The 27,952-nt window shown below is 36.8% G+C and overlaps 2 protein-coding genes across 4 annotated transcripts; one reads left to right on the top strand and one right to left on the bottom strand.

Moving 5' to 3' along the window:
- Nucleotides 1-17: 17 nt before the first annotated feature.
- Nucleotides 18-27,740, top strand: TFB1M (transcription factor B1, mitochondrial). 3 transcript variants are annotated; one of them, XM_054195021.1, is made up of 8 exons: nucleotides 18-110; nucleotides 1,164-1,321; nucleotides 2,831-2,982; nucleotides 6,645-6,753; nucleotides 8,507-8,658; nucleotides 13,544-13,663; nucleotides 24,636-24,763; nucleotides 27,479-27,740. In XM_054195021.1, exons 2-8 carry the CDS (start codon nucleotides 1,189-1,191, stop codon nucleotides 27,738-27,740), a joined length of 1,056 nt encoding a protein of 351 aa, XP_054050996.1. In that variant the 5' UTR covers nucleotides 18-110; nucleotides 1,164-1,188. The 3 variants fall into 3 exon arrangements, with proteins under 3 accessions (XP_054050996.1, XP_054050995.1, XP_054050998.1); XM_054195020.1 differs by lacking the exon at nucleotides 18-110 and adding an exon at nucleotides 117-304; XM_054195023.1 differs by lacking the exons at nucleotides 18-110; nucleotides 1,164-1,321 and adding an exon at nucleotides 3,216-5,637 and having other exon boundaries at nucleotides 2,847-2,982.
- CLDN20 (claudin 20) lies at nucleotides 17,875-18,635 on the bottom strand. Its single transcript, XM_054195024.1, has one exon. The coding sequence runs from the start codon at nucleotides 18,532-18,534 to the stop codon at nucleotides 17,875-17,877; it is 660 nt and encodes a 219-aa protein (XP_054050999.1). The 5' UTR covers nucleotides 18,535-18,635.
- Nucleotides 27,741-27,952: the final 212 nt, after the last annotated feature.

The raw sequence follows: 27,952 nt of genomic DNA, 5'->3' as shown, positions 1-27,952 counted from the left end.
CCTCCCCGGCACACGGAGCCACTCAGGGCGCTGAAACGGGCGCACGTGCCATTAACGGCGCGGGCCGGGAAAAGGCACTTCCTTTTCCGGGTTCGCTCTCGCCCTACACCGTAAGGAGCCGCGCGCCGCAGGGGTGCTGCTCCCGGCAGTGGAGGGAGGAGAGGCGCGTGCGGCCGCGCGGCGCCTCCGTCCCGCCCGTCGCGTGACCCGGCTCCCTCAGACAGACAGCCCGCCCGCCGGCCTCTAAAACCTCGGCGGGCGCCCTGCCGGGAGCCCTGCCGGGAGCATGCGCGCTGCGGGCCGGGTGGGGACAGCGGCCACGGGGCGGGGCCTCCCCCAGCCTCCGCTCGGCGGTGGGCGGGACCGGGGCGGGGGGATGGTGGCCCTCGTGCGGCCCGGGGGTGGCTGGGCAGGGCCCGGCGGGTGTCAGCAGAGAAAGGCGAAACGTATCGTCCCGTCATGCTGAAAATTAAAAGATTTAAACATATATATATTTTTATTTTTTTTAATTAGCTGACGCCATTGTTTGCACTTGGTATTCTGATCGTTGCCTGGAACGGGCTGTTCAGGGAAGTTGTGGATGCCCCGTGCCTGGAAGCGTTCAAGGCCAGGCTGGATGGGGCTTTGAGCAGCCTGGTCTAGTGGGAGGTGTCCCTGCCCATGGCAGGGGGGTTGGAACTAGGTGATCTTGAAGGTCCCTTCCAACCCGAACCATTCTGTGATTCTGTCCCTCTGCTTAGAAAACCAGGCAGTTCAGCAGTAAATAAATAAATAAATAACCCAAAAAAACAAAAACCCCAACCCTTTTAATTCTTCAGGAACACTTTACTAAAGTATATTCTGTCTTATGCGATGCCATGAGTTCAAACAGATTATCCTTAATGATTCTCTTCTAAAATAATGAAAGACTGACATCAAACAATTGTGAGAGGGTTTTGTTTTACCTGATGTTTTAGCAAAGCTACAAAACAAGACTTGCCCAATCTCTCAAATACGTGTTTAGCATAAGCACTGCATGCAATAGTCAAAATACTGATGTTTAAAATTTAGCACTTAATGATTTGTAAGTCATGTCTTGGTTTGTAAACGTAGTAGCATTTTTAATATCAAGTATAGTAGAATTTATTCCCAATACTAGGATCATCTTTTCAATGTCTCTCTAGGAGGAAGGAAGAAGAGTTTTGTCTTATGGCTGTTCCAGGAAAAGTGGCAGCTTTCCGTCTGCCTCCCCTGCCAACTGTTGGAGAGATCATTAAACTCTTTCGCCTTAAAGCACAGAAACAACTTTCCCAGAACTTTCTACTGGATTTGCGATTGACAGGTTAAATATTTTATTCTAATATTTTTAGCTACTATGAAATATGTATCCCAGTTTTCTTCAGAATCTAGATTCTAGCTAAGGAGATGATGTTTGCGTGATCACATCTGTCAAACTCATGACAGCTCAATGGTAAACCTTTAAAGACTTCTAAAAGTAGTTTTAGCTTAGATGAATTGATTTAACTTGTAAATTCCTAGAAATCTGCTTCTTTATAAATTATAAAGTAATTTTTAGCTAGAAACTATTAATTGAAATGCAAAAATCCAAGCCGTAATAATACTTTTACGATTCAGGTACTATTATAGTTTATAAGTTTGATTCAAAAATGAGTATTTTTTTCCGATTATTATGTATTGTAGAAAGTACTGTGACTCGTTGTGCAGTTTATTTTACTATATACTGTGGTTAGGAAGGTCATTTGTTTCAGTTTATCAGAGATGTAGCATTTTTGAACCAGTTATGTTGTTCTGAATAACTCCCATTTTTTCTAGCCTCGTGTCAGCAATATGACAAAGCTGGCACTGTTCAGTCAGTGGTGGGTTTCTTTACTGTCATAGTGGTGGCTTGGTTTTGCAGTAATAAATACAGTGCAGCTTTGTGTATCTGATGATTTGATTACATTTGAAGATTCAGGCTGATAAAGATTTAGGATACGAACATGAAACTCAGTTCCGCTACCTGAATTACTGTAACTGGCCTCTTACCCTGGAATAAAGACATCTGTATGAATTTAGTTAAAACCTTAGAAGTAGGCAAGGTATTTCTTGTTTTTATTGCATACTTTAGAAATTATGGAGAGTGCAGCATAATTTCTCTCAAGATCCCTCTCTCCAGGCTTCCTAAGGATCACTTTGTTTCATTACCTACATTTTTAATCCTTTTTCAATCCTTAATCAGGTTTCTTTCCTGGCTGTAATGCCTTACAATGTTGTATCCTTCCACTTAGGTACGCATGTTCTTTCCTCATCTTTCAACTGCCTCATTTTCTGTAACTACAGTGGCCTATATTCCAATTTCTACTTTACTCCAGCTTCTCCCTCATAACATTGCTCTGTACATATTGTAATCTTTTTAGAGCTTCACTGTATCATTGTTGCTTCATAAATTTCCTTGAAGCAGAGGTATTGCATTGAAATACCTACATAAGGATAAGTAGTGAGGCTTTATGATGTTGAACACAAGTGCTTACTTGCAGGAGGAGAATAGTACTGCTAGTTTACAGATGATAAATAATTTTTTCTTTTTTTTGATTCTGTAATGAGAAACAATGTATATTAAAGCCATTAAACTGAAAATAGTCTTTTTTAAACAGTTGAGATTATCTTGTAGTATGAAACAAATCTGAATTCTGTGCAGTCTAGCAGGTGTGTGATCATTTAACTGGGATGTGTCAGTGTTTGTGTCTGTTCTGAGATAAGCACGCTTGTGCTTTAACAATAAACAATGAGTTTATTTTAGTAAACGGTCTTTTGGAGAATAAAGGCTTAGTATGTTCTTTGTGTCTTGCAGACAAGATAGTAAGACAAGCTGGTGAGCTGAAAAATGCCCACGTTTGCGAAGTGGGACCTGGGCCAGGGGGCATTACCAGATCCATTCTCAGCGCTGGTGTTGAACAACTCCTTTTAATTGAAAAAGATGCTCGATTTATTCCAGGATTGCAGGTACCATCTGGAGAATAGTTTGTATAAATGTATCGACAATGTAGAATAAGAACATTTTAAGAAAACAAAAAGGTTCTAAGTGTCTGGTTGAGATCTCAGCATTGAAAATAGTTTTGCTTCTTTGGCTTAAATCAGAGATATCATTTGCTTGAAGATGAATATACACAGTATAGCAATTAATTGCTCCTGCTTTCTCATATGTCTCTTCACTTAAATACCCATTGTCTTTTCAGGACCTGATCCTGCAGCTTAATTAAGGCTGAGGCCTGCCTGCTTTTTTTCACCTTGAGATGTTTCAGGTGCTTTAAAGGTCTATCCATGCAGGTGAAATAGTAGTTTGAAGGCTGTAATGTCCTTTGATCTTAGTTTTCATTTTAATCCTAGTAATTATGCTTTAAAACTTATAAAATTGTAAACATATGTCTCTAGTTAATATAGTTCAATGTGAATTAACATCCAGATATAGAAGAATAAAGCAAGCATTTATTTTACATTTTCAAAAATAAACCACTCTTAAACTTTTATTCCTTTCTTTTGAAGTTGGTATAAGTTCACACATCATAGTGACATTTTTCAAATACCGTCTACTTGTGTTGCTGTGAAGTTTCCACGTTTATGGAATTTGGCTGTATAAATCTAGCAAGAAAAACAGCGTGCAAAATCTCTTTAGATTTGACTGTTTTCTTGTGCCTCTTCAACCTCAAATCATATCAATTCCTTATATTGCCCTGTGTCTTCTGTAGTAAATTGGCAGTGAAAATAAATAGGTAGTTCACCTGAGAACTGATGCTGTCTCTTTGTAGGACAATAATAATGTAAGTTATGAATGAAACTGCGTGTATCCTTAAACCTGAATGTGCATGTAACTTATGTCATTGTAGGGTTAGCCACTGATAATTTACAGTATGCCACTTTTACCTTATGAAGCACGAAAACTTGATGTTTTCACTTTTCTTGAGTGGTGGCAAATGTGCATTTTTGTTTTAGATTTTAGGAACTGTTTTGAGATTGGAGAGAATATGAGATTAAATGATACTTACTTTAGTTAACAGAGTTATTTAAGTACTTAAGACAATTTTCCAGGTCTTACAAACTGCAGCCACTGCAACAGATTTCTCTGAATAAAAATATGCTTTCCAGGGTCTATTATGAGCTTTTGGTATGTAACCATCTTTATTATTCAAGTGAATTAACATTAGTTATTACTTTGCATTACCAGCCTCTTCATAGTAGAAATAAATATGTCTGAATGAGGTTATTGAATGTAAAGGTGCTGTAACTCAGTGACAGTGGATGTGAATGAACAAGAAATATATTACATCCATTACTGTTAAATTTGGTGGATTTTTCCCTCCAAATAAGATGATACATAACAGAGTGAATCTCTTTTGTGATAATGTGTGTTGCAATACCTTTTTTTTTGTTGGTTTGTTACCTGTTAAAAGCTCTATCAAAACCAAATGCATGTAAAAGGGTTGAGATTTGAATAACAGAAAACGTCAAAGATTAACAAAGGGGAACTTAAAAATGTCTCTTTAGATACTTACAAAAGCACTGACGTAAAGCGTATAGCATTTTTCATTAGCTGTTTTTCAGGCTGTGATCTCTATCACGAAACTGAAGTTGGGGTGCTCTTTACTGCAAAACTGAAATACAGTGAAGAACATATGCGTACAGAGTAACAGTTACACAAGCTGAGAGTCTGTCAGTTCTGTCTCACTCTTAAAGAATCACAACCTCCCTATGCCATATGCCTTAATAGTTATTAGGCTGGAAAGATTTATGAGGAGAGAAAGGGCACTCTCAACCAGAGAGTGGATTGAATATAGAATTCTTCCAGGAACACCATTTCATTTTTTAAACTACGTGTCGTTTATGTTTTCTTCATCCTCTTTGGTAGTGAACCAAAGAGAAGAAGAAGAGAATCCGTATGGTGGAGAATTACTTGGCTCGTGTACTTGGTGCACAAGAGCTCCTAGAACTGTGTTAGTTGCACACATTGGCCTAAAAATGGGGAGAATTTCAGTGGGTTTCTGAGTCTTTATTTCAAATTAGAAATACACAACTGTGATTTTCTGCTCACAAATTAAATGCAGTTCTCAATTATGTTGCGTGACACTGAAAAACACCCAAACTCCTCTCAATGTGAAAACCATTATTAAAAAACAACATATGTTAATAATTCATTATTGTGTAGGCAGCTGTCTGCTTTGTCTTATGCTATTTTCTAACTTTATTGATCTTCCATTATCTTTCATCCTATTATATATAGCATTTATAGCACCTTCAAAGAAAGATTTGAAAAATGACAGATTAGTGAATTTGTATGTAATATAATTGCTTGTGTAATGCTGAAAAATCTGTTAAGTGGTTTTGAGTTGAGGTTTAGATTTATTTTTTCTAGTTGGAAATAATTGCACTTAAAACATGTAGGAACACTTAGTTTTTAGTTGAGCATTTTTTTTTAGTACTCTACACAAAATTTAGATGTTTTGATGTTAAAAAAAAAACAACTTTCACTCAAAGAAATTTCATGCAAACATTTTGTGAGCAGTATGAGAAAGCAGCACTTTCCTTTGGCTCAGAGACCTGTGAAAGCTGTTTGTGCCCCTGAGCATATTAACATAATTGAGACGGAGGATGAAACTAATGATGGTGAGCAGTTTATTTCGGTAGTTAAGCCACTAGCACTTAACCTTTTATGAATTTAGATTTCTGTGCAAAAGCAAAATTGTTCTTTAAGACGTTTTTCATTATTCTGACTTAGGAACAATAAATATCCCCAAATGTCATCTTTGTAAAAGTAGACTTTGCTTTTGAATTATGCTGTTTGTGCCTAGTTTCGTGTTCTGAGAGGAAGGATTAGTACAACAGTAAAAAACTTAACTAATTTTGACTGTGTAAACTAATAGCAGAAATGAAAGAATTGGTCATCAAACTACAGCTGGTACTGAGTTTGCATTTCAGTGTTTATTAAATACTAGATAAGCTGCAGAAGTGGGATGGAGAAGTTGACAACAGAGTGGATTTTGTAACATCTAACAAGATACGAATTTTTGAGATTTTCTGTACTGCTAGGTATTTGTTCTTTCATTTTTGGGAACTCCTTAGTTTCTAATGGTGTGAGTTTAAACTACTACAGGGAGTATTAAGAGACTATTTCCCCCCTTTTTATGTAAAAGAAAAAATGAATGAATATTTCTGCAGTCTTGTATCACATATGGCTAAAATTGGATAATAGACCCTACAGCTAACAGGGGAGACAGAATAAACAACATGAGCCATTCTTCCATAGGTAATGGATCTAAAAACTTCTCAAAACCTGCTGCTTGCATTATTACATAGATCAGATGGGGTCCTATTAGTGGCCCAGTGTTTGTTAATTGTTCTGTGTTGAAGAGACTCTCAGCAGTCTTTTCAGGTTTAAATTCCCTATTAAGAATTCTACAGCTGTGAATAGTAAGCGTTTACAGAATCACACACTAAACTTTTTTTGTTAGTGTTTGCTTTTTGAAGGTACATACATCAGTTTTAACTGCTATTGTGCTTTTTTTTATGTTGAAGATAAATATATAGCAATGGTTTCATTCTTGCTGTGACTGAAGCTGGAAATCAGTTTGGTTAATGCTCCCTGTGAATTCTGCTTGCTTGCTTACAAACAGATGCTCTCTGAAGCAGCTCCAGGAAAAGTGCGCGTTGTTCATGGAGATATTCTGACATATAAAATGGAGAAGGCTTTTCCAAAGCACTTAAAAAAGAACTGGGAGGACGGTTAGTATTTGGGTTTGGTTTCTTTCATTTTTAAGGCTTATGAGTTAGTCTTAGGTGTTCTGATACAGTTGGAGTTCACTCTGTGCAGGTGTTACTCTCTCTCTCTTCTGGTATGTTTTGAAGATAAAAAGAGAGAGATGACTCTTCCTCTCTAGGAGACGGAGAACCATCTTCCTCTTCCAAGACAAACAATGGAATTTGTGTGACATTCACCTTAGTCAACATTATTGAGGAGCTTTGCAGTTATTAATCTTAGGCTGTCTTGACTGTACAGTAATGACTCTTGAAGTATAAAAGCGAATCAAATTGTACACTCTCTTCCTGGCTTCTTCCTCTTTTCGAAGAAGCCAGAAGCCACCACTACTGCTGTCATTCCACTGAAGACATTTCTGTAACTCTCTTTGAAACTTTTAGGAAATTTGTCCTCAAAAATTTTATTTACTCATTGCATTGGCTTCAGCAGGATATCTGGCAAAAGTAGAATCTAATCTAATGTGTTTTTTTTCAAATCTGAGGTTCTTGTAGGACTCAATTTCACTTCCCTTTGAAAACACGTTATAGTATTAGATAAATCAGAGATTACCTCCTAGGCCCCTTTTCCAATTGTCTTAATTTGCGGCAAAGTCACTGTTTGTAGTGCCTGAAGAACAGTAAACTGCTTTGTGACTTAGGACATAAAAGATCTTGCCACACATTACGTTCATCTTGAAAATTCTATGCCGTACTTGCCTCACTGCAAAAGGTAAGTGCTTCACAAAACAAAACTGAGCAAGTGCGCCTGTGAAGGTGTAGTGCAGTTTTTAAAAATTTACTTTTCTTGAACATACATCTAAGTCGTTATTGCCTTTGGAGCTAACTAATTAGAGGTAGGATACGCTTTTGCTGTATGAAAATCTGAAAGACTGGTGGATTTCAGAAAAACATTTAACCATCTCTGATATATGTGTAATATCACAAATACGCTAGAAATAGCACAGCCTAAAACGTGCATTATAAGTAGCGTGCCAGAAAAACAGCTTGAATTTGATATTACCATGTCTCATTCATGTTATTAAATGCTGTAGTATCTAAGAAATGATGACGCTTTTATTTGCTTCTGTTGTATTCCTGTAAAAGGTACAAGGATCCCCACTAATGAAATGCTTCCTTTGTGTTATACAACACATACATACTGATACGATACGTAATTGAACAACACATAAAATTTCTTATGGCCAAGTCTCGTACTTGCTCTAAGACCTCTTGATTTCAGAGGACTGTATACAGAAGGAGAGCTCTGCTCAGTTTGAGCTAGGTAATTGTTTTGCGAATTATGAAGTCTCAGTAAAAAGGCCCTGGGAGGAATGTGTTGGACAGAAGGATGACTGTGGCTATTTACTCTGTGCCTAATAGTCACAGTTTAAAATCATGGAAACACTGTTGTAGTTTTGCTGTTGTTTTGCAATTCTGGAATAGCTCAGCTGAAATCTACTGATCAGCTGAAAATCAGCTGATACCTACTGATTTATTCAAATGTAAATGAGAACCAAACCTAACCACTTTTTTACAACTAATTACTGAGAATAGTAACAGTTTTGTCAGTGTAAGACAAGTATAAATGGAAAGGCATAATTTTGGCGTGGCATGATAAAAATCGTTTTCATATTTTAAGTCTAGGTTGATATGCACATATCTTTCTTACTTGTTTTTTCCTGGCAAAATCTTATCCAAAACTTTTTTAACAGTTAGGTTTTTTTCCATCAAATGTTCATAGAGCCACCAGATATACATATCATTGGGAATCTGCCCTTCAGTGTTTCAACTCCTCTAATCATCAAATGGCTTGAAAATGTTTCCAAAAAGGATGGACCTTTTATTTATGGCAGGACACAGATGACATTGACTTTTCAGAAGGAGGTTGCAGAGGTAAGATGTTACTGTTTTCCCAAAATTTTAAAGATGCTAATTTGAACAAATATTTGTTCCCATGCAGTCATTTGTTTAAAGGTACAAACCCAATCTTATTTGGCTTTAAAGAGAGGAAAGAGTTGGTTCGATTTTGAGTTTGTGTGGCTCTAGATTATGAATTTTAATGTTGCATTGATCATCTGCTCTGATCCTTTCAGAGCAATTTTTTTTTTTTTTTTTTTTTTACATTTCTTATGGAGGGATATATTTCCTTGAGGTACTTAATCTGTTCTTTTCTCAAGTCTGATTTCTTCGACATGAATAGATTCTACAGCGCTCTTCTGTCTTTTAACTATATTTCTTCTCTCACAGTCATTCATGCAGCATTTAATCAGTCTGGTTTTCGTTACGTTTCAATCATCTCAAGAAATACACTCAAAGTTATTTCTTTTGCTCTCTTAATTATTATAAATACTTTTTTTTAAATGACATCTTCCTTGAAATAAAGAAAAATTTCAGGTTTAGCATTATTTCCAGATGTGATTAAACACCTAAAACACAGAGAGTGTTCTCTCAAGACCATGGAAACTGACTCTGGCTTTTTTGAACAAGACTTGATATCAGAATTATTAATGGATTGCTGCCAGTCTTGTGTGTGTAAAAAGGCATCATTTGAGTTCTGTCACAGTAGGTCCAAGAGCAGACTGACATTTTACTTTGTCTGAAAATTTAGATTCTCAAAGAGGGCCAAACTGTTTTGTTATGTAGTAGTGTTAATTCTTCATCAGTTGATACTAGGGTGACTTACTCCACAATGCTTTCAGACCTAACAGTTTATTTCTGTTGTCATTGCATGAAATATATCATAACATAGAGGCTGGAAGACTTCTTCCCTTATATTTATGCAAGCAGTATGGCTTCTTACCAGCATTTCAGTATGGCTTCTTACCAGCATTCCATTTGCTTTTAAAAAAAGAGAAAAAAAAGGAATTGCGCATCAGTCTGAAAAATTAATTTTCATCTAATTACTCCAGTGTTCGTAAATACCTGGTTTTCTGTGTGCAACCTAAACGTGTATGTTGTTTTAATTTTCAAATTCAAAGTAGAAATTCTAATAGGAAAATTTTGCAATGTGTTTTTCACCATTTAAATTAGTAATAATTTATTGTGCAATTGGCATATCTGCTGCTATTTTTGGGGTCATAGAAAACCATATTGTCCTGTCATTACTCTAGTCCTGCAATAAAAATTCAAGGCAAGTACTGGAGTATTTCCAGTAGGTGGCTCTAGAGAACACCAGGGACAAACATTTAGTGTGCAACAAGATCGATTTCTGAATTCAGTTCTGAGCTCGTGTGGCTTCAGGCATTGAAAAAGCCAGATCTGTTTTCCAGAAGGACTTCATGTCATTTGAGATTATACTTCCTTGTTGCAGAATATGGCTAATGGACTATGATGTAAAATGCAAAGCGATGATGGGTAAAATGCAAAGTTTTGTGACAGCAGTGAAAGAATTGTCCTAGCACTGAGTGAGAGTATAAATGAACTCTTTACTTAGATTGCTGTAACCAGCTGCATATGCCATTGGTGACATGCAGATTATAGTGCTTCCGCACCCAGCGTAGCTCAATGAGATGCAAAATACCATGCAGTCTTAAGTTCCTTGTGCTTAGCAAGCTGAGAAGTTAGAATCACTAGGAAATTGAATGATATGTTGTTCAGGGTCATGCCGTGAATCAGTGTTAATTGTTGTTGAGTTTATATTCTGTCATCTCTTGATTCTTGTTCTTATATCTATTTAAACACAGATCGTCCACTGAAGACAAAATTGTTTGTAGTTTCTGGTTTGCGTTTCCATAATTGATTTCACAACATGAAAAACTTGTTTGAGAGAGGCTATTTTGTTTTATGATCAGGAGAAATGATGGTCATCAAAATATCTGTCTTTTTTTCTGGCCCTCTAAAGCTGCTTAAGTTAACCATTGTAATTGGCATATATAGGTATATTCAGTACCAGGAAAACAGAGAATAGCGTAATGCAGATAATAAGTTGCTACTGATATTTTGTATCTCTGGATTTATGTTCTTGAAAGGAAAATTTCATATCCTCCAAAGTTTGATGTCCTCACTGGATGTTTCTAAGCTAAAAGCTGCAATACCAAAGAAAGTCTTGAGTGTATGTGCTGTGAGCTCAGCAGAAAGGTAACATGCTGTCATGGAATGGAGCCACGTGCTTTATAACCAATTAGGATAACTTCATATTAACAGTAAAAAAATAAAACAGCATGCTGTGTTATTTGTGGTCCAGTTCATTTTTTCTCATATAAGAGGTAGAAAATACCTTTACCTTTCTTGTTGGTGGTGGTTTCCTGCTTTTCTGTTTCCTTGTAGCACTGCTACATTGGCATGAGTTATGCCATTATAGATCTATTACTACAGACCACTCTATTCTGATATGATTTGGTTAAAACTGTTGATGAGAACCAGCAGTTCTGTCTCTGTAGTTTAAACTTGTACAATTGTTACTTACTTTGTGGGTAAGAATTTTTACCTTGCCCCAAATTCCTCAGTGCTTCACCTCAAAGCTGACACCTAGGCCCGGTACTTCCTGGACCACTTTTCATTAAAATGAGTTGTATTTCAGTTTAAATAGAAGATCTTTGTCAGTCTCTAATTTTGAGTAAAACTGGGCAGAGAGCAGTTCGCCTAACTGCTCTGCCAACTTGATCTACAGGCTGGGAGGTGTCGTGCTAAACTGTTAGATAACTAGAAGACATGCGTGTTAGAAGAGCAGAATACTTAATCATTTTGTGTCTAACACTGCTGTCTATTTAGAACATTAGGCAAAAGGTGCTAATGAAGTGGAAAATAACTCAGATTTCTGAGCAGCAAACAAGAAAAATTAGCATTATGTTTTCATAACTGATACAGTTTAAATATAACTGCTTATGTTCTAAAAAAAAAAAGTTGTTTTGCAGAGAGTGGCTTGTGTACTAATGTGTTTAGTATTCAGCTTTGCCAGTCTAATTCTTCATGTAGGTTAATTCGCATGACCTATGATTCTGCAGATTCATTGATAATGTTTTAATACATGTTTATGAAAAGGACAATTGTATAGCTTAGTGAAGAACAAAACAAATAGTTGTTCCTGAGGTAGTCATTGAGAGTGGTTGATAGTGAGCAGCTTTAAAACACATGTCAGGTACCACCACCTTGGTTGTATCCCAGGTTAGGCTTCAGAATCTTTGTTTTGCTTCATGCCTTGCTAAAATTTTAATGGTAGGGACAAAAATGTTACCTAGTTAGCTGAACTCCTCCAGCGTGGTTGATTCAGTGCAGTTTCAGATGCTGTCCATATTTTAAAAGTAGGGACAAAGAAAATTTTGAGAACTAAGGCAGGGAAAAAACGCTACAAAAATAGCTCAGGTTACAGAAGTATATTCTCAGCATTTTTGCATTCCTTGAGCAGTGCCATACACAGGTATGTTCCTGATGATGTGGTTTAAGATGTTAGTGTGCACAGGTGGATGTTTTTAACTTATCCCTTCTGTAGCTAAGAAGCAGGAGCTGACCACCTGAGGCTTGTTAGATTGTTTTCATGGGAAGTGAAGATTGGCTTGTTTGACTTGGCATTGGAAGGACTGCAAGTGTTGTCATTAGGTCTGTTTCATTTCCACTGCTGAGACTGAGGAAGTGAGTATCTGATTGCATTGTTAGACTTTCTAGACCTGTTTTTTTTCAGAGAATAGTAATGATGGCAGATAGATAATAATGAAACATTCATGAAGCTAGTTTTAAATGCTGATGTAGGCAAAAAGAATCACTGAGCTTTCTTTCTGAAAAGTATTTCATTTGCTTTATGCTGATACTTAAACTGCCTTTCAGGAGAGTTGTTTTCAAAAAAAAAAAGAAGGTAAAACTTCAGTAATAAGTTTAATTTTATTTTCAGGGATAGTTTTAATAAGCATGGCAGCATTTCATGTGTATGCTTTTCATCTGAAGCTACATGATGTACAGATGTTATCAGATATGCAAATCGCTTTTCATCATTTATTTTTTATTGAGGTAGTGGTAAATAAGAACAGGGATCTTTTCTATTTCTGCATAGTTAGTGTAGTGTCTTTTACCATTTGAGACTTTTTCTACTGTGTTTTTTTATGTTTAAATTTTGTTTGTGTTAGAAAAACGCACATAACGCATTTCTTGCCAGGTCATGAAAGTGTAGAAAACCTCTGTCCAGACTACTTTTTAAATATTTTTTTCATATTTTTTATTTTTCTTTGTAAGAAATTTGTTGGTAAAACTACAGAATTACTAAATTGAGCTTTAAGTATTAAATGCTCTTACTGTTAGGTATTCTGAATTTATGTAAAGTAGGTCCAGCTTCCTTACGTATGTTTAAGCACAGACCAGTTAATAAAGAAGAAATTTTGTTTTCTATCTGATTTTGAGTTTATGGTGCTTTCCTTGATCTTGAAGGAGAAAAAAAGAATACTCGATACAGAAACAGTGGAAGGAAGAGAATGTGAGAATACTATCAGCTGGTGTTATGGTTGTTTTGAATCCTTCTGTCAGAAGAGTTTTAGTCTTCTCTTGTGCCCATAGAAAATTCTTTTGACGTTCATTAAGTTCTGTAGGAAGTCCAAGGAGCTCCTTTTCATGTGCATTTGATTGCAGGACTGAGGTTGGAAGGTAGCACGGTATCTTAGTGAGATGCTGCTGCATTGGAGAAAAGAATTCTAGATGAATGAACTGGGCATAAACTTTGAAGTGAGTTCTTTACAATTAATTGTTCTGTTTTAATTTGTCTTTGCCTCTGATTAAACTGAAAACCAAGCTTTTATGTAGCTGACCACTTGGATAATTCAGTTTCACTGATGCACCTGTTTTGTTTCTTCAATAGAGGCTTACAGCTAATCCAGGAGGTAAGCAGCGTAGCAGACTGTCCATCATGTCTCAGCATCTCTGCACTGTTGAAAACTGCTTCGTAATTCCAGGTCAAGCTTTCGTTCCAAAGCCTGAGGTAAGTTTTGATGTATTTCTTTGGGTTTTTTTGCTAATTTTTCAGTCAGGCAATATATCTGATTTTGAGTACAAAACACAGTTGGGTGCTTCAGTTCAACATCTCCATACTATGAAGTGGAGTGATGTGATGATATACCTGTAAATGAAGCATACTTGCTTCAAGAAGATGCTTTTGGGTTTTGTTCCTCAGAACTTGACTTTGATCTTCAAGTCTGTCTGCAAGATCAGTGTACTAACTTTGTGTGTTTCTGAAATGGATATTTGATTTAATGACGGAAGAGTCTGCTAGGATTCTAACATCTTTGGAAAGCCTGCTGTTTTACAGTTTGCATTTAAAAACAGTTCGGGAATTGTGCTTAGAAAATTTGATGGATCTTTTGAAAGACACTGATAAAGAAAAGCTTTTAATTTGTCATCTTTGTTAAAGATCTCTAATTTTACCATGTCTATAATCTTTACATTTCACCTTACTCATCTTTAGCATATTTAACTCCCTCTTATTCGCTATAGCACTTTGTCATCTACATCCCACTGCCTGTTTAAAAAAGGAACAATCATTTCTCTCTATCTACTCTTGAATGAGTAGAGGATAACAGTTTCTTTGCTGTCCTTTTATCTACTACCACTTTTTTTTATTAACAACCACCATGATTACAGGTATCAAGAATAAATAAATTAAACTGCATTTTGGACAAGAATGTATCTTTTTGTAAAAATGTGTGTCTGTCACCAAGTGGGGTCTGTTTCTCCTGAATGCACGTGGAAATCTACTGTTCTGTTTTAGAAACAAACTTGCTGCTTCTGAAAGTTCCCCTTAAACTGGTTGGTGCAGCTCATCAATAAATCTCCCTTACCCAATCTATCTTTTGGTCTTTTTACTGTTATCTTTTAGGAAACTTTGGTCATTCCTTCTCTCTTATGACCATGAATTTTGAAGCTACTATCTGGACATATTCTGATGATAATTTAAGATTCTGTTAGTATTTTTTGAGCAAGTAACTGTTCATAGAATCATAGGGTTGGAAGGGACCTCTGGAGATAATCTAGTCCAACCCCCCTGCCACAGCAGGGTCACCCAGAGCAGGTTGCACAGGAACGCGTCCAGGCCGGTTTTGAATGTCTCCAGAGTTGGAGACTCCACCACCTCTCTGGGCAGCCTGTTCCAGTGCTCTGCCACCCTCAAAGGAAAGAAGTTCCTCCTCATGTTTAGGTGGAACTTCCGATGCTCATGTTTGTGCCCATTACCTCTTGTCCTGTCGCTGGGCACCACTGAAAAGATCCTGGCCCCATCCTCCTGACACCCACCTGTTAAGGATTTATAAGTGTTGATAAGATCCCCCTCAGTCGTCTTTTTTCCAGACGGAAGACACCCAAATCCCTCAGCCTTTCTTCATAAGAGAGGTGTTCCAGTCCCCTAATCATCTTGCTAGCCCTGTTCAAACATGTTAAGTTATTATTCGTGACAGCAGTCTGTTGTGAAGAAAATGACCATGCTTAAGACATATTTTTTGGCTTTGCATTTTTGGGTTGTTTTTTTTTTTTTCCCTGTCTCCTAGCTGATTGAAAAGCAATTTCAGGATGTCATCTCACTGTTAAATACCTGAAATAGCGGTTTTGTGGTGGTGGCTTCTCAGTGGTGGATACAATTTGAAGGAATAGTGGATTAGTGTAGTCAGAAGTCTTGTGCAGACTGTGTCTCAGAACTGAGAAGCTATAACTGATACTCCCATTTGCCTGTGTCGCAAAGGCCGTAGTTGACTGAGAGAGTGGTAACTCAAGGAGAGCTGACAAATGTCTTAGTATAAACAAATCCTACAGTCAGTTGGTGCTCTGTTGAATGACAGTACCACTAGACAAGCATATTTTTATTTAATAGATTTCTTTGTCTTAAAACAAGTCTGGCTTATATTGCAAAAGCGGAAAGTACAAAATTTTCAGACAGGCATGGCACCTGTTTTCACTATATTATGTTTCCTTCAAACTTCTGTTGTAGATTGTTCTTCTGTTTTGCCTGTGTTCTTTTAGCCATAGATTGACATGTGGTTCTAGATACTACCCTTTCTGACAAAATCTTTGTTTTCTTCGAAAGATCTTGCAGCGTATTGTGATTGAAGGCTTGATCAGTGCTTGATTTTTTTTTTCATAGGTATACAAAAAAGTTCAGGTACTTCTGTATAAAGTTTTAGGAAGAAAAATTTGCTGCTTATGTAACCAATGAATACTTCATTTTGCTCACAGAATGCAATTATTACCTTTTTCTTATGCCCTTCAGTACACCTTTGGTTCTTACTTCACAAATGTTAGTTTTAATTCACATACATAGCAGTGATCAAACCTTAGTGTCATGTGAAACCCCCTACTAAAAATGGAGATGTATGTTTTTGGTACTGAGTTGTTTACTTCGTTTCTGCAATGAATGAATTAACATTCATATTGAAATAACTTTCAACGATATCTATGAATGTTGAGATGTAAAAGATTCTTCCTTTATGGAATGAGATGGTGCTGTGCGTTATTGTGTCTAAGCAAAGAAAAATTGGCTTTTTGGTCATAGTTAACTCTGCAATACTGAATAACTGCTAATACTAGCATTTGCAGTAGTACAAAACAAGCTTCTTGGTGAACACGTAGGAAACTCAAAATGGCTATGTAATAGTAATACAAGCAAGACATAATTCTGGTCCATGTATGTTAGAATAAAGACTCTTTACATATTAGGTACATAAAATATTTCACTTTCTCAAATGCTATAACAGAAGATCTTACTTTTTGCAACAAGTTATACATTTAATGTTAAGGAACCTTCATGCTGTTATGGTGAATTTCAGGCTGATAATATGGGAAATGAAAGCTGTATATAAGTATGCAAAACAAATAGCAGTTGGTTTTGTTGAAAGACTTGTCCAGCATTATCATATTCCTAAACTTAAAGGCCTGTATTGTATCCCCTTTTCATTTCCTTACCTATGCTAGCAAATTAACATCAATTTGATTCTCGTTTAGGGGAGCATTTAGATAGAACATACTCTGCCAATAACCAATATGAAACAAAATCTGTGTGTTGAAGGAAAAGGTTAAAAGATTTAAGATTGTTAATCAAAGTAACAGGGTTAAGAAAATAAATTTAAATGAGGAAGCTGTCTTCTTATCACCGTTGTATATTACATTTGGTAATAGAATACATGGGAGTGGGCCTGAAACAGACCCTACTGGAATAACAAAAAGGATTTAAAGTTCTTTTAGAATGCCAGAAACGTAGAAGACAATAAATAGTAGCTGTATTATTTGAGTTGTTAAAAGCTACTTTGAGCAAGTGTAAGCCATAACACTTCCAGATTTTTCTGGAACGTAGATATTTCGTTTGTATCCTGTGTGTTACAGTTTGCAGGTGTTTTCATAGTCATGGTTACATTTCTGTTGTAATGCTCCTCAAATCTAACAATCATTGTGTAGTGATAGATTAGTAGCACTTGGAGAATGCCCAGTAGACATTTCTTTAACAATAATAAATGGAACCCACAGCAGGTGGCAGTTTGAGGCGGGAGAGCCATTTTTAGCAAGATCTGAATGGTACTGCTGATTCTTTACGCTGATATGCAGAATATACAATGCAACTAAGGTTTGGGGCTATGGATTTTTGTTGTGCTTTTGTGTGTGTGTGTGTTTGTTTGTTTTTTTAAGAAATCTAATTACCAAGGCACTTTAGAACTGAAAATGAAAGGCAGATGTGTCTGTTACTTAAAAAACACTGAATTGGGCTTCTTGGACAGAGAGTGGTTGGGTTTTTTTCTTCCTTGCATCATAATTAAAATAAAGATAAAAATGTAAAATACACCATAAAACTTTTTATGTTATTGATGGCCCAATTTGCTAAATAGAAGGCAGTTAGTTTTTAAGCATCTTTGCTGTAACAAGCCATCAGTATGTTTCAGTTACGTTTTAATATAGTTCCTTTTTCTTCAATAAATGTTACTTGGTAAGTCAAAAAGCATGGTTTGAAAAATCAACGAAAAAAGTACTCTTGTAGCAGACATAAGCATTGTTTTCTACTTCATTCTTTGTGTGGATGCTGCTATAAATGAAATACCTTACTTAAACATAATTGCAGCCCAGATGTAAGAAAAGTTAAGTGCTATGTTACACATTCTTTGAAGTAATCAAACTACAGTTAGCACAAAAAAAGCCTCAATGGATAGAAATTAACTGTATTTACACATAGTCCTTCAGGTTGTAACCTGCATCGCTCTCCTGCTCTGTGGATGGGAAATGGTGCTGCTTTGGAGGGTAAATCCATGCTCCTTGCTGCTTTTTAAAACAGGAAGTGCAGAAGATCACACCTGCAATAAGCAGAAACCCTGCTGAGATGAATCCTGTATAAACCGCTCCTCCTGGTTCGTGTTTACTGCTCTCTGGAATGGTCTGGTCCAGAAAACTTGCAATAATTTCTCTCGTGTACCAGGATGTTGGTACTAATCCAAAGATTCCTGCAAGAATGAAGCAGACTCCTCCAGCAAAACAAGCGTGGCTTTTGCTGTCAGTGTCCCCTCCCAACTTTGTGCATTTCATTCCAACTGTAGTGATGCAGATCCCAAAGGCTGATAGGATACAAGACAGTACCATGGTGGTCCGTGCAGCCTGGATGTAGATGGGGAGGGAGAGAACAGAATATTTCAGGGTACAGCTAAACATCCCGGTGCTGTACCACGTGCAGTCCATCCAAAGTCCTTGCATCTGTGTTATAGCTGTTATGATATTTGAACCAACATCTGCGTTTACCTTCCAGTTTGGTAGCAAGGTGGCTGTGATGTCTCCAAAAACACCAAACAAAGCCAGAATAAAAGCAAAGAACTGCAGACTTGCTGATGCCATGATGATTATCTGCTGTCACCTTTTGTCTGCGTGTTTCTCTCTTGTAAATGAGTGTAACTGGTTGGTAGCTTCGTAGCCAAGGCTGTAGCCCTGTGTGTAATAGGGAGGAGGCGGGGTGGGGGGGTGGGGGAGGCGGGGAGGAGAAGTGCGAGGGGGGAAGAAAAAGAAATCAGCAAACAAAAAAAGCTTGCATTTAAAATTAGAGCTATCTGAATGACTATCTGAACATGACCCCGCAGCAGATGAGAGCAGGCGAGCAGCTGTACAGAAGGCACTTGAACATAAATGATGGCAAATGGACAGTGTTTTAGAATTGCTTGTAAGAAGGAGCTGCTGCCCTTTCATACGTGATTACAAGCCATCAAGCAAAACTTACTTTACTGGAGTTGGTTTTGGTAATAGCATACGGATTGTTGGCTTACTAGACAAGCATACATTGTAAATGGAACGTTAGAAACTTGCAGATTAGAAGTCGTTTTGGAAAAACACTGGTAGAAAATATATTGTACTCTTATTTAAAGTACCTTCCTTAAATGTGTTGGCTGTAGTCAGCTCCTGTTGACTATTTCATAACAATGAACGTTGATCGATAATACTATCTTTTGTTAAAGTAGGGTTAAATGTAGCCCTTTATTTCAGTTTATTTAAATATTGTCTGTCCTTTTGTTTAATAACTGTTACCAAATTTCTGGGTTCTTAAGGAGAATAAGATTAAATTTAGTATTGGCAGTATTTTGCCAAGTCACATGTGATTGTTCTAAATCAGTATTTTCAGTCAGTGATTCTCAGTCCTTGACTTAGAGCAGCAGGATTGAGCAAGTCATAAGACTGAATATGATGTGGTTTTGTCTATAAAATAAAATACTGGGTTTAACACTGATAAAGAAAGTCAGTTGTCTTGGTGCATTTTTTTTTTCCTTAATCACTTACCTTTCTGAAATTATTTGCAAATTTGCCATGGAGTGGCAGTTTTAAAAAACCTCCCTGCTATTCTTGCATAAAGAGTCAAATTTCGTTTGACAGATGAGAACATTTAGGGGGTATGATAACTGTGCAGCTGGGAAGACAGAACTGTTGTTGTTACATCAGCTGGACTGTTAGGATAGCAGATGAAGAAAAATGGGTTGAAACCTCTGTGACAAGGATTAGAAATGGTGTCCTGCCTTTTGAGTGGGACTGCGTAATTGGCAGGTTTTGTCTTGAATCAGAGTGATAGAGAAAGGGCAGTCCTCAGTCTGGATTATGATTTCTAAGATGTTCTATGTAAATACTAACAATCATATTTAAATTGGTCTTTAGCACTACATTTTTTTTGAAAAGCCATAGTAATAGGGGATAAAGTTGAAATAAATGGAACTCAAAATATCAGTGGCATTGTACTCTTACTTCAATTCATTGTGCATAAGACAACAAGGTTTTGATCAATAGGTATTCCATCAGTCTGTATTGGCATTACATAACAAGTAATCCTCTAATTTTATATATCGTACTTAGTTCAGGTAATTGTTCAGGGATGTGCTAACTCTGTCCAGTGTGTATATATTAAAAATGCATATAGTTAAGGTGAGAATGTTAGTAGCAACTAATTTTTAAAATCTTGCTTCAAAGACCTGCCTATTTCTAAATTTCTTCAGTTTGTTCAGACTGTGAAGAGTTGCTTTGGCAAATACATATCATTTGCTGTATCGGGCCCATGGGGAAGATGGTTTAACTTCCTTTTACAGAAGGAACTGACATGCCTACATAGCTCAAAACTCAGTCAAAAGCATATTCTGGAACAGCTAATTAGGGTCTTGAGTTAACCTTTTTCATTGCTTCCTTTTTAAAATATCAGTATATACAAACATGCAAGCATAAATGCAAACCACTGCAAATGGTAGTTGTACATTACATTAAAGGGATTGAACCAAATTAAAGGCATGATAAATTCAAGTATAAGCACTGCAAGTGTAATAAAAAATACAGTTATGTTTCATTGTTGTTTGTGTAGCACTTACTGCTGGATGGGAGATCTGAGATGTTTTCTTCACTGCAGATGTCCTGGAAAAATGCAGTTTCTCTTGAATGGAACTATTGCTTCTCATATAAAACTGCATTGGCATGTATTAACAAAATTTCTTGGAATGTTGCTTTTTTTTTTCCTCTTCTCTACAGCAACTGCATTACTGCTGTTTGTTCGCTCTCTTAGTTCCATCTACCCGAGAATAAAGGAGTACTTTGTTTAATGAGTTTTGTTTGACAAACACTCAGTAAGGGAAAGCAAAGAGATTATGGAGAAAAACACATGGAGGCCCTTAGTCCTAAATACATAATGATATCCAGGTTCTATGATTAAAACTGTGAGCAGTGAATAAAAGGAGTAAATCTTGGAGCATCCAGAAACTCTGTAGGTTTATGGGGGGGGAAGTGCGAAGGGGGAGGGTAGGATTCATTTAAGTTGCACTGAGAGCCAGAGGGTTTTGTTGTTTGTGGGTTGCTGGGTTTTTTTGGGTTGTTTTCCATCGCAGATAATCTTATTAAGAGTTTAAATTTCTTAGGAAAGAACTATGCACTTTATTTTAATTTGTAATTGGAACAGCAGGACGTTTCTATTCAACTACAGGTTTTGCTTATCTCTTCTTGATTGCTTTAGCCTTCTGTAGGTCATCCTATAACTTGTTGCCTTTGTATGAGTCTGTATAAAAGGCACGAAACTTATGCGATAACTGCAGTACATCGGTAAAGTGGCGTTGACAAGCTGGCATGTGAAATCAAGAAATTAGGGAAAGAGTCTTGCTGATTGCAGCAGTGATACACCATTAGGTTTCCTGGGATCCTGTTTATGAGCCTAATGTGAATGGAGTTAAGTTTACAGGAATTAGATTATTGCTATTAGTGGCACAGTTACTTTCTACTGGAAGTGAACCAAAATGAAATCCTCACATCAGAACAAGATCACTATCTAACACGTATCTGGTGTTAGACCTAGCGTTTGTTTGTAGTAGACAGATAAAATGCTTGGACTGAACGCTTAGTTGGTGAAAGTGCTGGCTTAGAACTATCTTAGTAGGATCTCAAGCAGTCTGTTTTAATGAAATTGAAGTATGTTCTGCTTAGGTTTCAGTTCCCTATGAGTAAATTACCGCTTGAGAAAGGGTGCGTGGGTTTGCTTTTAATACAGCCCTGTTGCAAGGTACACGTATTGCCCATCATGAGACCTTTCTTGTCAACAGTTAGTAAAAATTGTCTCATTTAAGCTTATTCTGATTTCGAATGTTGATTTCATCAGCGAAGCAGCAGACTTCTCTGAATTAAATTGTACTCTGTCATGTGTTCCTCCTACCCTGCGAGAACATAAACCTTCATTGTACTGATACACTAAAACAGCAAGGGTTGAATAATTGCTCCACTATTGACAGTCCAGGATATATCAGTTGAATAATTTTCATATTCAGTATTTTGTAAGAATTGAGTATTATTTTGTAAATATTTCTAACATACTTAGGGGTGGGAAAGTGTTACTAATAAAATTACCCACAAATTAACTTGTGTATTTTAAGTGCTGTTGTGTGCTCTCTATTGGCTTTCATAATTCTACTCTCTATTTTATGCATATTAAAAAGGTTAGGGAAAAATAGCATGAATAATTTTAAAGGAGTGGCCAATTACAAGTGAAAAGCTTTCCCCTGTATCTGTTGCTATAGTAACCAGGCAGCTTTCCTGGGGTCCAAAGAAAACAGCGTCTATAATGGAACAAGTGCTGAGAAGTGCTGTGTTTTGTTTCAGAAGCAGAAATTATGGCCCACTGGCCTTGAGATTGCAAATTGAGCTGTTTTTCTCTTAAACTGTATGCTGCATCTAGAATGTGGGGTTTTTTTCTTTTCCTTCAGAAATTTTTGTTAAAGATGCAGCTCCTACTCCCAGAAAGCCCTCGTATCTCGCTTACAAGCAGTTCTGCAAACCTGAGGCGACTATGAGATCGGAAATGGGCTCTTGTGGTTTTCTTATCCCCAATTTTGTTGAGAAAGTATCTTGTTTTAATTCTTGAAAAAAATGCAGATAAACATACGTGCATGTAAAAGAAGCCCTTAGTATTTCTGTGCAAGCAGCTGGTTGGTCGTGTGAAGTATGTATTTGCCCTGTTCAAAAAGATAATCTTTTCTGACACTTAATGTGAACACAAGTTTTCACTGTGTTCCTGTGGTCTCCTGGACACGTAGCAGCAAGCTGTGGCAAGGTTAGAAGCTAGCAACACTTAAGAAATTCAGAAACTGCTTTGGAAAATACATTTATGCGCATTTCAGTGCGGATTCCATGTGTCAGGTTTTCGTCACCTCATTTTTAAGTAAGTTCTTGTGTCTTTACATTTTAGTAATTTAAGTATTTTTTTCTGTCTTATTCTTGACTCTAGCTTTCAGAAGAGGTGGAAAAGTAGAGAAAACCTACTATCTGTAATGTATACTTGAGATCAGCAGTGCTAATACTGGAAACTTGCCGTGGTTTTTTTTCATCAGCACTGTTAATCAGTGTTTTCCTTCCTTTTCCTAGCCAGTATTTTCATTCAACTTCATAAGTTCTGTCTACGTGAAAAACTTACCATTGTTTGGATTTCATACTTTCTGTTGAGAGCTAATATAGTACCTCTGCTCTTGAAGCAGTTGTACGGAAGAGATGTCCTTGATAGCTGAGCTGTTCCCACTGAAAGTACAACATGGATGGATGGCACCTTTTTGCTAGAAGAATATGTCCACAACAGAGGTTACTACGATTACATTGATTTTTTTTTAAAAACCCACAAACTTAGAGCCGTGTTGATTAGAGTAGTAGAGAAAAGCTTTCTAGTTTTGAATTTTTTTTAGGGTTTTCTCAAACAATTGGTACACTGAGATTGTGCATAGAACAGAAGCTGTTCTTTGGGCTGAGTGTATCTTTTATTTCAGTCAGAAATAGCACGTCTTCAATTTAATGTCACGTAGAATCTGTTCTGCGGATACGAATAGTGACTTTCAGACCTTTTAAAAAGATGGATGATTGTCCGTCGTATTAGCAGAATTTTTTAATAAGAGACTGAATATTTCTAAAACTCTGGCACTTAAAAACTTTCTAGTCATTCAGTACCAATACTTGTACAAATTGTACAAATTTTAAATGTGTTCCTCCACAGAAATTTTTTCATTTTTATTGTTGTTAATATCTAGTTTGGAAGATGAACTGCTTTGTTCGATGTTGTGCAGGACTGGATTTTTAGCCCAGCCTGTATTTTATAATACAGAAGTCTGAATTCAGGGCATTTCTGTATAATACAGTATCTATATAATTGCATGACATTTTATATATTTTATATGTATATATGTGTACATTGAAGGAATGACGTTACTTCATTCCGTTTTCAGACACAGGGAAAGTGACTGTTCTGTGAACCAGGGTGACTTTAGAACTATAGAAGAATAAAAGAAGCTTGAAAGCTCTGCATAGAAGCATTCAAATAAAATTTTTTGATTAACTGTGATACACAGTGTAAATACAGAATTGTACGGTCATTTAAACTGAATGAAAATTTATTTCTACCTACCATTCCTTTAAGTAGAATAGAATTTAAAAATCTTAATAGGTTGAAAAGTAATTCCTTGGCTTACATTTCAGAAAAGCCCTAGAGCAACAGAAGATGTATAGGGAATGGGTTTGATTTCTAATTATAATACCAATTTTCTCCAGCTGCCCTTCAGCCTATATATTGAATATTGGCTGATTTGTGTATCATGTCAGAATTGTCTTGTGAAAGGATCTGAAGAAAGAAGTGCTAATTACTTTACAGATTACATGGAAGTTGCTCTAGATGGAGGAAGTGCCATGGGGGGAAAAAAAGTACTGAATATGAATGGCATGTGAACTAATTGGAAATACGTAGATAACTAAGACAGACTAAAATTCTGTAGGGCCTTGAAAGTTAAGCCAAATCTTTATATTCAAACACTGTGACATTAGTCACTGCACAGCTATGTTACCTGTCACAATAATGTCTTCCTATGTTCTGCCTGTTTCCTGATGTCTACCAGTTAACTTAGCAATAATGTGTCTTGGAGGAATATATCTACTCAAATTTATCTATCTTTTCCTTATAGGTGGATGTGGCCGTGGTGCGTTTCACTCCGTTGGTGCAACCAAAGATACAGCAGCCATTTGAGCTGGTAGAAAAAGTGGTTCAAAGTGTTTTTCAGTTTAGAAGAAAATACTGCTTCCGTGGAATCGAGTAAGGATCTTTAATGAAACATTCCCAGATACTGTTTTTGTAACTGTGCTAGCTACTAAATCAGTTGAGAAAGTCTTGTAGCTATGCATTTGATTTTATTACTCCCTTTTTAAATTTGTCATCATAGTTCATCAGATCTTTCCATTTCAGAATGGTTTCTGGAGACAAAACTATGAGATGATTCTCTTTCTCTTGTAATTATATCATAATTACTGTGCATTTTTGTTAGAGTAGTTGAAGCTGTTAAAATTAACTAGGATAAATTGGTGATCTTTCCAATAGTTTGTTTGTCTCAGAAACAAAAAAAAACCAACACCATCCACAAAAACTACAGCATTTATTGGTTGACTTGAAAAATGAAAGTCTCAAAATTCAGATGGCAGTGTGAAGAGGGAGAACATCAGCTGTGGTAAATTTTACTTATTTGGGGATAATGTCAAAAGGTCAAATTCTTGTTTCTGTGCTTGCCCTTCTATGGAGTTCTTACTGACTCTTTAAAAATCCCCATGTTTTACTGAGGGAGTTTCTTAGGTTCTCTACCTGATGTGAGAAACCTGCAGTCCGTTTGCCAAGGATCCTGTTAAAACTCTGGCATAGGTGTGTGTCTGACTACAGCATTCAGCATTGTAGCTCGTGTGACAGAGCTGCTGTTAGGACTAGAGGCTTGTAAAATTCATCACACTAGCTGAATATTGTTGGGCATGGTTTTGGCCCTGACGCAATCCAGAATTAGGGTGGATGCCATCTTGCTGAACTACAGGTCCTATGTTGTCACTATATTAAAGGTGACCGTAGAATTTTGCCTCTAGTTTTGGGGCTTTTTTGCTTGAGGCGGTGAATGGCATTGATGTCTGGAATGCAGACATTTGATGTAAAATTTTGCCTGTGTTAAGGTTTGAGTATGCATTTGAAGGTGGTTAAAAAAGGAGGTATCCGAATTCTAGACAAGTTTGTATTTGATTCATAGAGTTGTATTTTTGTGAGAGAACAGTTTCAGTTAACAATGTAAGTAGAAGGTACACACGATCAGCGTATCTACGCTATATAGAATATTTTTGCCAGAGTCTTGAAAAAACGAAACTATTGTGTAATCTCAAGTTGCTAATAACTGCTCTACATTCTTTTGAGGCAAGGAGGGGGAGTCTGAACTTTTGAACGTCACGTATCCCTCTAGCAGCTTATCATACTTTAGCCCTAGTGTGCAGCTAAGAAACACAATCCTCTTATTCTTTAACTGACCTGGAAAAAATAGCAATTTTTGGTATATAATAAGATAATTAAGTTTGTTACAAGGTATCTGTCTATTGCATTTACTGTATAAAAAACAAGGTAATAGAATCAGTTTACGTTTGTGTGTAAATCCTGTGATCTGAGAGAGATGTAGCATAGAAGATTAAACTATTAAGTTAAGTTCATGAAGAAAAATACTGTAATTTGAGTTGCTGGTCATGGACGTTTATAAGATAGATAGTTCTTAGTCTGCATATAAAAGGTGATTAAACATTTTTGTCTCCAGATACATGTTTTAACTACCAAATCAAAGGCAAGAATAACTTAGGGAGGGGTATCAAAATCAGGAGTGATCCATTTTAACCTTGCTGACCTAGATGCTGAACTAATGGAGACATTTTTGACCAAGGCCTTCAGTAGAACATACTTTAAACCAGGTTGTTCCCAGAAGTTCCATCCTTCTCTTGTCATTTTAAACCCTTTCTTAACTTTGTATTCCATCTGCCCACCAAGAGCCAGCTATCACTTCCTTATAGAAAGCCTTTTGACTAGCTTATCCAGCCAACATCTGGAGGCTTGGGAGGGAGGCTGTTACTGTGTTAGATGCACAGCGTTTTTAGGTCTTATATAGATGTATGACAGAGGCAGATAATTCGAGACTTCAGACCTGCACATGAACCATGCGCAAATTTTCTGCTTTCCTGACCTGTTGTAGCCTGAGAACTACTCCTAATAAGAGCTAGTCAGCTAGTACTTTCAATAGTTTGCGCTTTGTATTACGCATTTTTGTGAGACATTAATCATCACTTGAACTATGCATTAAAATTTGGGGAGCCTGAGGGAGAGGTGCTATCGCATCTGGCCACAGAGTAAATGAACTGAAGTTCATAGTGAACCTATGAACAGAGCTGAAAACAAAATCTAGGACTCTTGGCACATTCTCCAAGTTCTGAATATTTAAAAGTGTATGATAATTAAATATTTCTTTCCTCCTTATTAGCTTTTTTCCTGGCATTGGAATTACAATATTAATGACAAGTGATAACAATATCTTTCCCATTGGAATGAAACACACGCTTATCCTGAAAGCAAGTCATATGGTTTAGATCTGATCTGTTTTTCACAGTTTAATCTGTTGTTGCTCTCTAAATATGAGGCTAATTCTAAGAAGGCTCTGTGACTGTATCTGTACCCAAAGCTCTTTTTAATATTAGCAAACATGAACATACATGCATGTGTTTAATGTACAATGTATGTATATGCTTTCCTATGTTGTTACAATTTGTGTTTGCAGGAAAAGGGCCCTTATGTTTCCATTTGCTTAGATAATGAGCTATATTAAGAGTGCTAAAGCTAAAATAATGACATACTTAATAGTAAACCTCTATTAAGTAAATTCCCAAGAGGACCCTGTTACTCTTAAGGGAAACTAAGTTGTCTGGCTGAATTGTTTGAATTTGTTTGTCTTTTCCCCACACCTTTTAGGACCTTGTTTCCTGAAAGCGGACGTTTGAAAAGAACAGAACAGCTGATGATGACAGCAAATGTCGATCCAACTTTGCGTCCTTTTCAGCTCTCCATGTCACAGTTTAGAAATCTGTGCAATACATACAGAAAGATGTGCGATGAAGACCCAGGCCTTTTTGTGTACAATTACAGAGAAGAACTAAGGCAAAAGAAGATGATGAGGAATTTACAGAAAAGTAGCAGTCAGCGCAATCAGAGTGAAGAGGAAGATCAGCTGTAACTGCTGTAATCAGCAGCAGACTGATTTTTTAATTTTATTTTTCTTAACTCCTTGATCTAGAGGTGTTGATTAAGTGAAAGGAGGCTTATATAGTCCTACATCTGTGCAGGTATGGAAGAAATACTTTTGAGAAAGTGGTGGAGAGAGAGGGCTTTCCCATTTTATTTATTCATTCCATTCAGCTGTAGACAAAAGTGAAAGAACAGTCCAGT

Source organism: Rissa tridactyla, chromosome 3 (genome assembly GCF_028500815.1).
Source record: "Rissa tridactyla isolate bRisTri1 chromosome 3, bRisTri1.patW.cur.20221130, whole genome shotgun sequence".
In the NCBI taxonomy this organism is placed as follows: Eukaryota; Metazoa; Chordata; class Aves; order Charadriiformes; family Laridae; genus Rissa; species Rissa tridactyla.
This window is presented reverse-complemented; position numbering and strand designations above follow the sequence as displayed.

Excerpts from the sequence above, each read along its gene's own strand:
- TFB1M (XM_054195021.1), top strand. The coding sequence starts at position 1,189 with ATGGCTGTTCCAGGAAAAGTGGCAGCTTTCCGTCTGCCTCCCCTGCCA. Across the intron at positions 2,983-6,644 it reads GATTTATTCCAGGATTGCAG|ATGCTCTCTGAAGCAGCTCC; the intron begins GTACCATCTGGA and ends GCTTACAAACAG. Across the intron at positions 6,754-8,506 it reads AAAAAAGAACTGGGAGGACG|AGCCACCAGATATACATATC; the intron begins GTTAGTATTTGG and ends AAATGTTCATAG.
- CLDN20 (XM_054195024.1), bottom strand. The coding sequence starts at position 18,534 with ATGGCATCAGCAAGTCTGCAGTTCTTTGCTTTTATTCTGGCTTTGTTT.